This window comes from Chlorocebus sabaeus, chromosome 1 (assembly GCF_047675955.1).
Source record: "Chlorocebus sabaeus isolate Y175 chromosome 1, mChlSab1.0.hap1, whole genome shotgun sequence".
Lineage (NCBI taxonomy): Eukaryota > Metazoa > Chordata > Mammalia > Primates > Cercopithecidae > Chlorocebus > Chlorocebus sabaeus.
Genome location: NC_132904.1, coordinates 19,305,879 through 19,320,277, shown reverse-complemented (window position 1 = coordinate 19,320,277; position 14,399 = coordinate 19,305,879). Strand labels below are relative to the sequence as shown.

General features: G+C 50.5%; 1 protein-coding gene across 1 annotated transcript in view; it reads left to right on the top strand.

Moving 5' to 3' along the window:
• CRY2 (cryptochrome circadian regulator 2) overlaps positions 1-13,523 on the top strand; it is a 37,879-nt gene extending 24,356 nt beyond the window's left edge. Inside the window, exons 10-12 of the mRNA XM_008000546.3 lie at positions 165-257; positions 1,413-1,554; positions 11,189-13,523. Of these exons, the coding sequence (XP_007998737.1) occupies positions 165-257; positions 1,413-1,552 (233 nt within the window). The 3' untranslated portion in view covers positions 1,553-1,554; positions 11,189-13,523. The remainder of the gene's footprint in view (positions 1-164; positions 258-1,412; positions 1,555-11,188) is intronic.
• Positions 13,524-14,399: the final 876 nt, after the last annotated feature.

Below are 14,399 nucleotides of genomic sequence, written 5' to 3'. Positions count from 1 at the left end.
GCTGGGATGGACTGGGCCTCCCTGAGTAGTTGTGGGGCAGTGGGAAGAAATGGAACCTCAGTGTCTTGCTCCTATCCTCCCCACCCCAGCTTGCTTCATCCTTCCCTGTAACCCTCTGCAATCCTGCGGGATGGCACTCTGATTACTCCCCGCCTCTCTCCCAGGTCTACTGGCATCTGTCCCTTCCTGTGTGGAAGACCTCAGTCACCCTGTGGCAGAGCCCAGCTCGAGCCAGGCTGGGAGCGTGAACAGTGCAGGTGAGCAGCAGCAGCCCGCCTCCAATGGCCTCCTGTGGCCTGTGCCAGCACTTCAGTCATTCAGGACTGAGGCCAGAAGGAGGCCTTGCCCAATGGAGCTTATATTTCACCCAGGGCAGTCAGATAGTAAAGGAACCAAGTCGGATCATTCCAGATAACCAGTGCTTTGGAGGAAAAGAAAGTCGAGTGTCTTGACAGAGGGACTGGGAAAGAAAAGTTTCTTCTGTGTCACTTGAGATTGGAGCAGTCGGGGAACACCTCTGTAAGCAGAGACCCACATCATGAGCAGTAGCCAGGCCTGCCACACACTGAGAAAATACCATTCCAGACAGAAGGAGTAGCAAGAAAAAGCTCACAAACAGTACCGAGCTTAGCCCATTCAAGGAACCGAAGGGAGGTCAGTGTGGCGGCATGTCCCAGTGAGGAGCTGGGGAAATGAGGACAAGATACAGCATGAGCAGCATGTGGCAGGCCCGATGTCCAAGACGAGGACTAGGATTCAGCCTTCAGTGCACTGAAGGATGGTCAGTAGGGCAGGGCATCATTGGACTTAGGTCTGAAAAAACTCCCTGGCCTGCTGGGTGGAGATTGGACAGTGTAGGCCAGAGCGGGCATAGGGAGGCCAAAGAGGAGGCAGCACAGACAGGGTGGTGGCCACACAGAGAAAGACTGGACAGATTTGCTGCATTTGGAGCCTCCTCCCTTCTTGGGGATGAAGATGAGTAACATGAGATGGCACGAACATGGGTTTTTCTAGTTGGGCCAGCTAGGCTGCCTCCATGGGCAGCATGCCTCCTTCTCAGGGGCCCTGCTCTTTGCTGCTCAGGGAGGCTGATTCAGGGTTGCAGAGGGAATGCCTCACCTTCAAAGCAAGGACAGCAGGCAGGCCAAGTCAGTCTCTGGCCCACAGCCCATGCCATTTGGGGCCCAAAAGCGGGCCCTGCTACCAGCAGGCCTGCTCGGTCATGTTCTCCTTGCACATTTCCAGGCAGAGTCACTGCTGAAAGCAAGGCCGAGGGGCAAGTCTGAGGAGCAGCATGCTGGCATTCCACTGATGAGTGTGCTACCTGTCCCCTAAAGACTGCTGCTGCATAGTGTGGGGTCAGTTTGGCTGCATGCACAGTCTGTGTGACCCTTTGACACGCTTCCCTACAGGCCCAAGACCACTACCCAGTGGCCCAGCATCCCCCAAACGCAAGCTGGAAGCAGCTGAGGAACCACCTGGTGAAGAACTCAGCAAACGGGCCAAGGTGGCAGAGTTGCCAACCCCAGAGCTGCCGAGCAAGGATGCCTGAGAGTGAGTGACAGCAGTCTAGATTCAACCTCAGGAAGGAAGGTGGGAGCGGGGGTGCCTACTGCCCTGCCAGCTGAAGGTTAAAACATAACAAACTAGATGAAAATCTGGTGGGACCACCCAATGCTCAGCCACTAAAGCTTTACCATTTTACAGTGGCAGCCGGGTTCATTCCTGGCTTAGGGAATGAGTACTTTCTCGATCATATCCGTGTGACCCTTACCATTGGGCCCGCTGTGGTGGCTTGTGCATGTAATCCCAGCACCTTGGGAGGCCAAAGTGGGAGGATCGCTTGAGGCCAGGAGTTGAAGACCAACCTGGCCAAACCAACATAGTGAGACTCCATCTCTAAAAACAATAATAATAACAATCTGGTGGGACTGCATGACTTTTAGGATTTCAGCTCAAAAATCCCACCATTCTGACTTTTATCAGAGATTTAAAAGTCAAGCCCTTTTCTGTTTTTTTTTTTTTTTTTGCTAGCTAAGGGAAAAAGGGAGGCATGGGGGCGAGGGGTGGCACTTTCTACCTATTAAAGTGAATCATGCTCAACAAAAAGAAAGCTGAGACCTGTGTGTGAAGCAGTGGGGAAAAGGCCCATTGCAGGGTCTGAGGCTGCTCCAGGCCCCCTGCTCTCCGACAGGCTGTGTTCTGTAGGCCAGCCAGTGGAGGGCAGTACTGACCTTGAGAAGCCTGGACAGAGGGCTGTGCTGTGTCTCACTCGGTCCAGCCCTGCCTGAGGACCAGTAGACGCAATCTGTCATCATCTTTGCTTTTACGGCCTCTCCTCCCTTCTCACCCGTCCTGTGGCCTCAGCTCTGCACCTCCCTGGCAGCGCTTATCTTGGAAGCCTCCCGAATGTCGTCAAAACACTGGCTTCTCCTTTCCCAGGGCAGGAAGGGCCTTTTATGCCCCTCTTGGGGAAATGTAAATTCCTGTCCCCTCTGAGTCATCATCTCAGGCTGTTCCTTATGCACCGTGTCTTCGTCATGGAGGGTGACTTTTCTCCATGGAGCTGATAGGTTCTTTTTATCAGATCCCTCTTTCTTCAGGGCCAGGCTGCAGCCATCTGGTTTGAGTGTCTGGATTTGTGTGCTCACTGAGATGGGCATTTGATGCCTGCACCCTTCACCTTTTCTGGGCTCTTTGACATAGTCATTGCTGATGGACAGATGTGTGCTGTCTTGTTCCTGGGAGTACTAGCAACCTACTACTCTCTCGGTTATCTCTTAGCTCTGTGATACTAAGCAAAGTTCATCCTGTATTACAAATTTGGAACTTGCCAGGCTGACACTCTGATTTTCGGATGAGAGGACCAAAGAACAGAGAGGTTAAATGTCTGGGTCAAGGTTGCTTAGTAAGTTAATGGTGTCCAATTCAACATGAAATTGTTGCCAGCAGGTGGGTGAAGAAGGGGGAGCATTAAACATATAAAATGTGATGTGCTGTCCATCCACAAGAATTGAACAGTCTGCTTAGATAAAAAGGAGCAATAACCTAGAATTCCTGGATAAATGATACAGACTACACAAGCTTAGCAGAAGGGAGCTGGTGTGGTCTGGAACAATCAGGAAACACATCACAGAAGTTTGCACCAGGGGGCCTGAAAAGTGAATTGGATTCAGGCAGTGAGCAGGGCACTTAGAACAAGAAAAACAGCTGAAGGTTTATGTGATCTTGTACAAATGACTTAACTGCTATGAGACTCAGTTTCCTCACCTATAAATTAGGTTGCTGTTGCATCAATTAAATGATTAACTCTGGGCCGGGCGCAGTGGCTCATGCCTATAATCCCAGCACTTTGGGAGGCTGAGGTGGGTGGATCACCTGAGGCTGGGAGTTCAAGACCAGCCTCACCAACTTGGAGAAACCCAATGTCTACTAAAAATAGAAAATTAGCTGGAATGGTAGCATATGCCTGTAATTCTAGCTACTCGGGAGGCTGAGGCAAGAGAATCGCTTGAACCTGGCAGGCAGAGGTTGCAGTGAGCTGAGATTGCGCCATTGCACTCTAGCCTGGGTGATGAGCAAAACTCCGTCTCAAAAAAAAAAAAAAAAAAATTAAATCTGTACGTGTCAGCTAGAAATGTAGGGGTCTGCTAATAATAGAAAGCTCAATTACTGTGGCTAAAACAAATAGGGGCTTATTTTTCTTACCTAACAAGGGACCCAGAAATAGTGTTGGTGGTCTGGGCTTGGATGGCAGCCCCTGCTTCAGCCATCAATTCTTGATCAAAGAGGAAAGAGAAGGGACAGCAAGGGCAGCTGCACTCCTTCTGTACACATATCAAGAGCTCATACTTTGCCAGACACCATTCCAGGCATTGGGGGATGTGGTTGTCTACAAGCCTGGCAATGTCCCTTCCCCCTTGGGTGCGTATTAGTGGAAGGAGACAGACAGTAAACAAATAAATATTTAAAATTTCAACAGGCCAGCCGGGCATGGTGGCTCATGCTTGTAATCTCAGCACTTTGGGAGGCTGAGGCGGGTGGATCACGAGGTCAGGAGTTTGAGATCAGCCTGGCCAACATGGTGAAATCCCGTCTCTACTAAAAATACAAAAATTAGCCAGGTGTGGTGGCAGGTGCCTGTAGTCCCAGCTACTTGGGAGGCTGAGGCAGGAGAATCGCTTGAACCCAGGAGGCGGACGTTGCAGTGAGCTGAGATCACGCCATTGCACTCCAGCCTGGGTGACAGAGCGAGACTCAGTCTCACCAAAAAAAAAAAAAGAAAATGTCAAGAGGCCGTAAGTGCTATGAAAACAATAAAATAAAGCTGGGTAAGAAAGTAAGGTCAGGGCACAGAAGAGGTTGCAGTTCTGTGTTATAAGGGTTGCTGGTCCCGGGACCATACTTGGAGAATCACTGACTTAGACCAATCAAAATCCATTTTCTGGGCCAGGCCCATTGCCTCCTCAACACATTTTAGGTTCTGTTAACCAGGAAGTGTGGATACTGGTAGACGGCTAACGGTGACTGCGTAATAGGCAAGACACTTCTCAAGTGTGTGGCTCGTAAGTCCTTGGTAAGCAGCAATTATTATAGGTATTGTTATGATTATTATTGTAGAGGAACACAAGGTTACAGTTGGGTCCGATGATGGAGGGTTGTAAATGGCAGGCATGTGAGTCTGCTGGTGTACTCTCTGGGAGTGAAGAAACATTTTGGAACAGGAATGATCAAATTGGCATTTTGGGAGGATGAATTAGGCATTGGGCTAGGACCTGCAGAGGAACAGGTGGGAGTGAGAAAGCCAGTTGAGAGGCTTGGCAGTGATTCCAAGGGAAGACATGACAAGGGTGCAGAGGTAAGCACCCATCTCTTGCCCTGGAGTCCAGAAGATTGTCGGCCTACTGGGATTTTAAGGACTGATTCTTGAGGTTTACTCTGCCCTCCAGTGGTGGCTCAGTGGGGAGTTAGACCAGGCTAGACTGTGAAGGTTGGGGGTCCAGAGGTCAGAGGACTTGGGGAGGTGCAGACTTCCCTCCAAGACAGACTAGGGAGGAACAGCTGAGAGGAGAGTATTCCATGTCTCACCATGTGCTGGCAGAGGCACCTGGGCCTAAAGATGCTTAGCATCCTCATCTGTAAAACGGTGATAATAGCATCTTGTCACCTGCCCTACCCATCAAGCTTACATGTTAGGGAAAGAAAATGAAAAACCACATGTGAAAAGTCTTTGAATATGTAAAATGCACTATACCAATGGAATCACATTCTTCTCCGGGTGTCTTTGATTATGTTGGGGTTACTTCAGTCAGAGCCAGCACCCTGAGCTGAATGGACTACAGAGCTGTGGCTATGTAGCCCAAATTAGTATCATATTATATTGGGCGGGGTGGGGGTTGGGGAGACTTGTCCCTTTGTCCCCCATTTCCTCTGTCATTTTAAATTGTGTGACTTTGGGCTGGATCCATAGCTCTTCTGCCATGCTTTAGGTGTAAGATGTGAATAGTCGTTCTTCCCCAGCCTGAAGGCTACATCCTGGGCCTTTTGAGGTCTCCTTTAGCTCTGAGCTCTATAGTTCTGGATTCTGTTTTTCTAATGCCTCAGACCTGTGGCAGTGTACAGGGTGGACAGTCACTTAAAATTTAAACTGATCTGGTAGGAAAACATGGCCTCCAATCAGTAGGTTCCACACTTACCTCAAATCCACACCAACTGTCTGTTGTGCATTAAGTTTTATTTTACAGCATTCACTAAACTGAAAAACAAGCCAGCCCCCAAATAGCTATTGTTTCAAATGGTTCCCCATAATCCCCAAAGCTGCTGACTGCTTCGGATTCCATTAGCCTTGAATTGTGTACAGATTTCTCTCATTGGTCCAATTATTTTACCGTGGGGAGAACAGCTCACGTGTTCCATTTGCCCTTCTGCTGGTACAGACTGATCTGTGGAGAGAAGCCCCATTGAATACAAAAGGTTCCTGGCCAAGGATCACCTCTTCCCCTCCCCCGCCAGCTTTTGTTAGCCCTGCAGTAAGCCTGACTGGGTAAATCATCAAGTGAAACCTGACTTCTGGATTCTCCTTGATGTCTTTTTGACACTAGTTTAGTTGTATACTCTGTCATTGTAAGGTGAAAGGCACTAGCAATTGGTAAAATGCTAAATAGTGGAAGTAGAGGCAGTGTGGCATTGGCCAAAGAGCCCTGCGTTACACTCAGACCAGTGTCTGCATCCCAGACCTGCCTGCATTACACTCAGGCCAGCGTCTGCATCCCAGACCTGCCCTCATTACACTCAGGCCAGCGTCTGCGCCCCAGACCTGCCTGCATTACACTCAGGCCAGCGTCTGCATCCCAGACCTGCCTGCATTACACTCAGACCAGCGTCTGCATCCCAGACCTGCCTGCATTACACTCAGGCCAGCGTCTGCATCCCAGACCTGCCCTCATTACACTCAGGCCAGCGTCTGCATCCCAGACCTGCCCTCATTACACTCAGGCCAGCATCTGCATCCCAGACCTGCCCGCGTTACACTCAGACCAGCGTCTGCATCCCAGACCTGCCCGCATTACACTCAGGCCAGTGTCTGCATCCCAGACCTGCCTGCATTACACTCAGGCCAGCGTCTGCATCCCAGACCTGCCTGCATTACACTCAGACCAGCGTCTGCATCCCAGACCTGCCTGCGTTACACTCAGACCAGCGTCTGCATCCCAGACCTGCCTGCGTTACACTCAGGCCAGCGTCTGCATCCCAGACCTGCCTGCGTTACACTCAGGCCAGCGTCTGCATCCCAGACCTGCCTGCGTTACACTCAGGCCAGCGTCTGCATCCCAGACCTGCCTGCGTTACACTCAGGCCAGCGTCTGCATCCCAGACCTGCCTGCGTTACACTCAGGCCAGCGTCTGCATCCCAGACCTGCCTGCGTTACACTCAGGCCAGCGTCTGCATCCCAGACCTGCCTGCGTTACACTCAGGCCAGCGTCTGCATCCCAGACCTGCCCTCGTTACACTCAGGCCAGCGTCTGCGCCCCAGACCTGCCCGCATTACACTCAGGCCAGCGTCTGCGTCCCAGACCTGCCCGCATTACACTCAGACCAGCGTCTGCGTCCCAGACCTGCCCGCATTACACTCAGGCCAGCGTCTGCGCCCCAGACCTGCCCGCATTACACTCAGGCCAGCGTCTGCGCCCCAGACCTGCCCGCATTACACTCAGGCCAGTGTCTGTGTCCCAGATTTGCCACTTGCCTCTTGTGAGACTCCACCCAAATAGTCTCACCTCTCTGATTCTCAGTTCCTGCCTTGAAAATAAGAAGTTTAGACTCACGTCCCCTAGCGCTTTCCCTGGTACTTCATAAGTAGACGTTGACTGATGGCTGTCCCTTCCACTTTCTTGCATGATCTGCATGCTGTGGGAGGGGTAAAGGTGTGGTTGACCTGAGGAATAAGACTGAGCTAAGAGCTTCAGCTCTCTTTCCCATCCAGGCCCAGCTGTACTTCCCTGGCCCTCACTTGGAAGCAGGTAGCAAACCTCTGCCTTTCTCAAGCTCTTGGGCACTGTGCCTTGCCCAATATGATGGGGAGAGGGAAACATTGAGACTCAGTGACAGTCTGCAAACAAAGTTTCCTCCAAACCATCAGTTGTTGTGGACCCTCTGCCAGCATAAACTCATGCCTGCACAGGTGCATCCACCCTACCAGGGTGAGGAGCATAGGGACGGGCGGACTTATACACTTGGGTTCTTGATAGCATCTAGTGGATGGGAAGGGGTGTGAGGGCAAAGGTACCCAGGAGGCCATGCTAACTAACATTGGGGTGCAGAGGGAGACAGTCTTTCCACTACTTTTTGTTCTAGTTACGTCTGTGTTTTTTGTATTAATGACAGGTTGGAAGAGTTGAACAAGTAAGATATTGATTTTTCAGTGAATGTTTTATGAGTTAGTTTCTCCCTTGTTGCCTCCCCTTGGCTGTTCTTCCCTTCCCTTTAGTCCCGCTGTCATCATTTTTCTGCAAGACTTCATTTGATTTCCCCAGACCCCTTTTTCTACAGACACATGCCCTAGCTTGAGGACAAGAGCACGGCACCAACTAGTTATCTGCTGATCAAGCAGCTTGAGTAACTAGTTGAATAGGCCTTTGACTAGCTTTGCAGGCAAGGCCAAGCTGGTTCTTCTAAACCTTGGTTTTCTGCGTTGGTAGATTTGAAACCATCATAGAGGGACTTGGGTGACTAGGGCTTATCTGAGGCCAGGACACTGCCACCTCCCTTCATTAGCGTGCCCAAAACTAACTGGTGCTGAAGTCAACATATGTCTGAATTGTTATTATATCCACCTGACTATACCTCACCCCTTTATCTTCTAAGCTTAGACATTGGTTCTTAAACCCTGTTTGGGTTACTCCCCACTTTGGAAAGTCTGATGGAGGATAGAACCCATACCCAGAAAACTGCATATGTTCACACACAGAGAGCAATGTGCACATCACTCCAGAAGCTCCATGGACTGCCCCAAAGCCTATCCTTGGACTCCTTAAGGCCCAGGAACCCCAGATTAATAGCATTATTCTAAGGAGTCTTCATGCACTCTTTATCTTCCCCCATCCCTGAAAATGGATAAAACACACACAAAAAAATGGAGGTGTTGGGTAACGAGGACCTTTTGTGGTATATCCTGCAATCCTGAGTTTTCTATTTCAGAAGAATAGCCATCTCTTTAGTTTAACAACAGGGGCCAGAGAGAGCCCTGTGTGTGGAGTATACACTCACAATCAGCATATTTCAATAAACACATGTACACCTTAATAATACATACATTTATTTGTAGCGAAAAAAAAAAAAGGCTAGGTTATTATAGTACAAGCTTAAAGGGAAAAATTATTGAAAATAACACACATGTTAAAGAATAAAACACAGAACCAGGTGCGGTGGTTCACGCCTGTAATCCCAGCACTTTGGGAGGCCAAGGTGGGCAGATCACCTGAGATCAGGAGTTCGAGACCAGCCTGGGCAACATAGTGAAACCCCATCTCTACTAAAATACAAAAACTAGTCAGGTGTGGTGGTGGGTGTCTGTAGTCCCAGCTACTTGGGAGGCGAGGCAGGAGAATTGCTTGAATCTGGGAGGCAGAGGTTGCAGTGAGCCAAGATCACACCACTGCACTCTAGCCTGGACAATAGAGCAAGACTCTGTCTATTTAAAAAAAAAAAAAAAGGCCGGGCTCGATGGCTCACACCTGTAATCCCAGCACTTTGGGAGGCCAAAGTGGGTGGATCACCTGAGGTCGGGAGTTCGAGACCAGCCTGACCGACATGGAGAAACCCCATCTCTACTAAAAATACAAAATTAACTGGGTGTGGTGGTGCATGCCTGTAATCCTAGCTACTCAGGAGGCTGAGGCAGGAGAATCGCTTGAACCCGGGAGGCGGAAGTTGCAGTGAGCCAAGATCACGCCATTGCACTGCAGCCTGGGTGACAAGAGTGAAACTCTGTCTCAAAAAAAAAAAAAAAAAAAAAGAATAAGACACAGTACTGACCTATACAGGTACCCACTCTTATGTCTGCTCTTTATTTTGCCCAGCTTCCAGATAAATTATCATCCGATAAAATCTGCTTCAGATTTAGTATGTGGCCTTAAAAGCATCGCATGTGTCAGAAGACTAATACTGAATCCTTGCCTCCAATGTCTTTGACTTTAAGAGCATGTTCCCTTTTTGAATAACAGCTTAACTCACATGTATGTCTGTTGGATATTAGTCTTCATGCTGCCATGTTGAATTTCTTCTAAAAGTCTTCCCCAAAAGTCTTAATGAGCAATACTATCATAGAGATTATTTGCTGGTAAAAATACAGATTTGAGAATCAGACAGATGTGGATTTCCTTCTTGGCTCTGCCACTTATGAATGCTGTTGTCCTGGGCAAGTTCCTTCTCCTCTGGTTTCTGTTTTCTCAACAAAAATGGAGGGCAAGCTTCAAGGTTACTGGGATCTCAAGTTTGTTAGTCTGCTCAGGCTGCCATGACAAAGTACCACAGACTGCATGGCTTAATCAACAGAAATCTGTCCTCTCACTGTTCTGGAGCCTAGAAGTCTGAGATCAAAATGTTGCCAGGGTTGGCTTCTTTTCTTCTGAGGCTCCTCTCTGTGGTTTATAAGCAGCCATCTTCTCCTTATATCTTCACATGGTCTTCCTTCTGTACTGTTTGGGTCTAAATTTCCTCTTCCTTTAAGGACACCAGTCATATTGGATTAGGGCCTGCACTAATGACCTCATTTAACTTAATTACCTCTGTAAAGACCCTGTCTCCAAATACAGTCACCTTCTGGGGTACTGGGAGTTAGGACTTCAATATAAAAATTTTGTGGGGGGCAGAATTCAGCCGTAGCACAAGTGTATAGTACCTGACCCACGGCAGGCTTAGCAAGCCTACTTATTACCTACCTCACCCACATTTAAACTGCACAAACTTTTAATGGGACACTGTGTGTCTCTGTAGACTCTCAGACACACTAAACCTATTTAAACAGATAACCCAGCATTGTGACAGGCACACCCTGTCCTTCCTTTGTTATCAGGGATGAAGCTGTTTCTTCTCTTTGCCCCAGATTCCGGATGTCATAAATCTTTAAAATGAGTCATCCTTGTGTCTCCTCTCTCCCTCCTGCCCCCACAATCTTCCAGCACTGTGCCAGGGTGCTTTCATCTATATGTGGAAATGTGCTCACCTGCTGATTCTAAACTCAGTCATTGCCTTACTCTTCAAAATTACTGGTCCCAGCGGGCTTCTCTTCCAGCCATTTTTTCCTGATTCTCCATCTCTGGCAGCAGCTGCTGTGCCTTGATTCAGAAGCTGCCCTTGTCATAGCTGAGCAAGTATCCCCCAAGGCTTCACGTGACTCTCACATAGCCTTGTCCTCCTCCTCCTCCTCTGCTGCCCGCAGCCCTGGGTGGAGGGCCTGCAGGGGGGAGCTTGTCCTGCATCAGCACTTCAGAGGGGCAGTATTCTCTCATCCCAGTGGCATCCCAACAACAACCTGTCCCCAGGTACCGTGGCCCTTTCAGCTCACTCTTTCAGCTCTTCCCAGTTCCCACTCTGAGTGTCCCCAGAGAAGCAGCCAGAGGAGCTTGCGTCCCTGGGCAACTGAGCAGCCTCCTGAATGCTCCTTTTGCACTTGTTTTTCTCTTCCAGCTGCAGAGCCCTTGCTCCGTGAGCAAAGCCTGGGTGCCCAAGCAGCCACCGCGGCAGCAGAGTACAACCTGCAGAGAAGCTGATCACCGGGCAGAGATAGAGCGAGCATGTGTGTGTGTGTATGCGCGTGTGCAGAGGAGGGAGTGGTGTGCCTGTTTGCGTGTGCATGCATCTGTCGACACTCGTGATTCTGAATGTTGCCTGGGCTAGGAGAGTACCTGTAGCACGCCAGTGCTGTTTCCCGGCCTCCAGACACAAGGCTCGAGGTTATGGCAGTGACTTTCAGCCGAGACCTGTCCCTGCAAGCCAGCTGCCTTGTCTGAACAGAACCTAGTGGTAGGACCCTAGCAGGGATTCTGGCATCTGCCTCCCTAGACCTCCTTCCCTCCCTCCTCACGTCAGACTGTGGAGCAGGAGGGCAGCAGTTCTGGCTGTTGTCCAAAGCATGGGATTCTGGAGGCAGCCAGAGCCCTGCTGAGTTCCTGCTTTCTGACCTGGAGGCTGAGCAGGCCAGAGTGGATGGATGCTGTCCAGACGTAGCCACCTGGCCTCTCTTTCTTATTTTAAAATTCTCTGCTACTGGGCTCAGTCCCAGGCCCTTCCTTGGGCATCTGGGACTGAGCATATGAGGCCATAGACAGATCTAAAAAGTTTCCACCACCCTACAGAAGTACATGCAGATACCTGACTGGTGTGGGATATGCCTGGTACTGTAATAGGAGCCTAAGACAGCACACCTACCTTTTCAGGATTTAGAACCTAAGTTAGAAAGAGAATCCCAGCTGTCACTGTTCCTTTCCCAGAAGCTGAGAGCCAGCCTCAGAGCTTACCCAGGAGCTGTGGAGGGGCCAGAGTCAAACTCAGTCACTCTACCAGGAGGAGCCCAGGTTCCAGTGGCATAAGGTCCCCTGGTTTCTCTGGCCACACTCCAAGGCACCACCACAGTGCTGCCAGTGAGGACAGCTGACACCCAGCCAGGGAAACCATTCTAGTCTTTGTTCTGTTGGCTTCCAGGGCCTGCCCTGGACTTGTCAGCATCCAGACTGCCGTGTCAGCTCTCCCAGTAGCTGAGCTCCAAGGACTCAGGTGGAGGGACTCAGGGATGGGGACTGCCAGGGGCAGTTGGCAAAAGTCCAAGCAGAGATTACACCCAGCACACCATCCCTTCCAGGAGCAGTAGGTGGGAGGTTTGACCCAGAGAAGCCAACCCTCGCATTCCAGGAGTGGCCTGTGCCTCCCACCTCTTCCTTCCCACTGCCAAAAGACCTGCGTTGAGAAAGATGTCATGGAAAGGACAATAGTGGCCAACGAGAGCAAGTCTTCCTTCCACCCTGTGGCCTGCACTTGAGCCACAAAGAGTGTGTGTGTGTATGTGGTACGTGTGTGTATGTGTGTGGCTATGAGGCTGATTCCTGTTTGGATTTTTGTCCTCACATGTATCATTAAGCTGGCCTTTGGGCCATTTCCTTTCTACCTCCCCTGTGACCTTTCCTAGCCTCAGATCTGTTAATTCTTTTGGCGCCAGCCCGATCCCTCACTGTCCTCTGTCCTTGGACCAGAACCCTGGGGCCAGACCCATCTCCTATAGCTGTCCACCACACTGACAGGCTTCTTCCTGAGATATCCTCAGATTCTCTCAGCCAGAGAGCTGCCTTTAGAGTCCAACTGTTGTATGTATGTCACCCTCACTAGAAATGTCCCGTCATCGTTGGAGGGGAGCAGAGCACAGGGGATGGTGTGCATTCAGAGCTTGGGTTGGGGGCTTCCCTGTTCCCTCAGCCCCAGCCGAGAGGAAAGTATCAGAGGCCATTGCCAGAAAGAGAGTAAAGCAAACCTGGAAGGACAAATCTGAGACCGTGGGAAGGCCAAAGGCCGAGGCCCAGATTCAGTATTCACTAGCAGTGCCTTCAGGTAGCAGGATGATTTCTTTTCCTGCCTGTCTGATGCTGGCTCTCTCCTAAGGTACAGGTTGGCAGAACCACCTCCCCCTACTTCTCCACCATCCCTGGCAGGCCAGCCCGTTCCCAGATCAACCTGCCAGTGCACTCCTGGAGGCAGTGCACTCCTGGAGCCAGGAGGGAGGGGCAGGGTGGAGAGGGTATGTCCAGTAGCCTGGAGCTCCACAGTGGCTTCATGCCTCCCTTCTCCCAGCTCAGGTGGCCCTGAGGGCTCCCTCGGAACAATGCCCCAAATCCTGACCTAAGGGTCAGCATGGGGAAGAGATGGTTGCGGGCAAAATGCACTTTATAGAGATTTTCTATTGCTGGGAAAGTGTGTTTCTCCCATAGTTTGTTTGTGAATATTCACTTGTTTTATAAATGACCTGTCTGAGTAAGGTTGTGCTGTCGTCAATCTTGTGGGAGGTCTGGAAACCGGGGTTTTGGTAAGGCTGAGCCTGAATGAAGCTATCGGCCACCCCATCTTGGTTCTGTGGGAGTCAGGAGCCTCCTATTCCTCCTTAGGAAGGGAAGCATCCAGAGCAGACTGGGGCAGCTTGGTCAAGAGTTGGTCCAGAGCTTGGTCAAGAGTTGGGGGTCAACTGGCCAGAATAGTACAGAGCACTCTGGGCCCAGAGTGAGGGTCCTGAGTGCTATCCTGCAGTGCCACCCAGCCTCGCAGCCCACTTAAACACCCCCAGGCTGGGGGTCAGTCAGTGCAGGGCCTTCTCCAGGCCCTCAATCCATCCTTTAATTCAGTGCAGCCACTTAAGCTGCAGCCCAGGAGTGAGCTGTGAGTAGGGGATGCAGGCTCTCTGGCTGTGACTAGGTGGTTGAGATCTGCCCACAGCCAAGCCTAGAGTGCCTGGATGCTGGCTTTGTCTCCTGCCCCCATGGCCAGAGAATGGCACCTTTCTGTGCAGTGTGCTCTGCTTCCATGCTAGGGGATGCTAGCCTTGGACTGAAGGCTTTATTTGCTCACACCCCAACTTTGTGGGAAGGGGTCCAGGCAAAGGCCAAGAATATCACAGTCTGGCCTGCACAGAGTGAGAAAGGAGGAAAGGGGAGGAACCTGCCTTGGGGACTTGTCTCATTCTTGGCTCTGCTCTGAAGCTCCTGCTGGCCTCCTTCCTACCAAGACCTGGGCCTGCCTTTCCCTCTTGCCCTTCTCCTGGCTTCTCTCTAATAATGGCTTTGGGTTGACCTTTGGATCTAAGATATCTTTGTCTTGAGCAAAAAGTTCTGGAAGAGGGAGTTGTCCTTTACATACACCC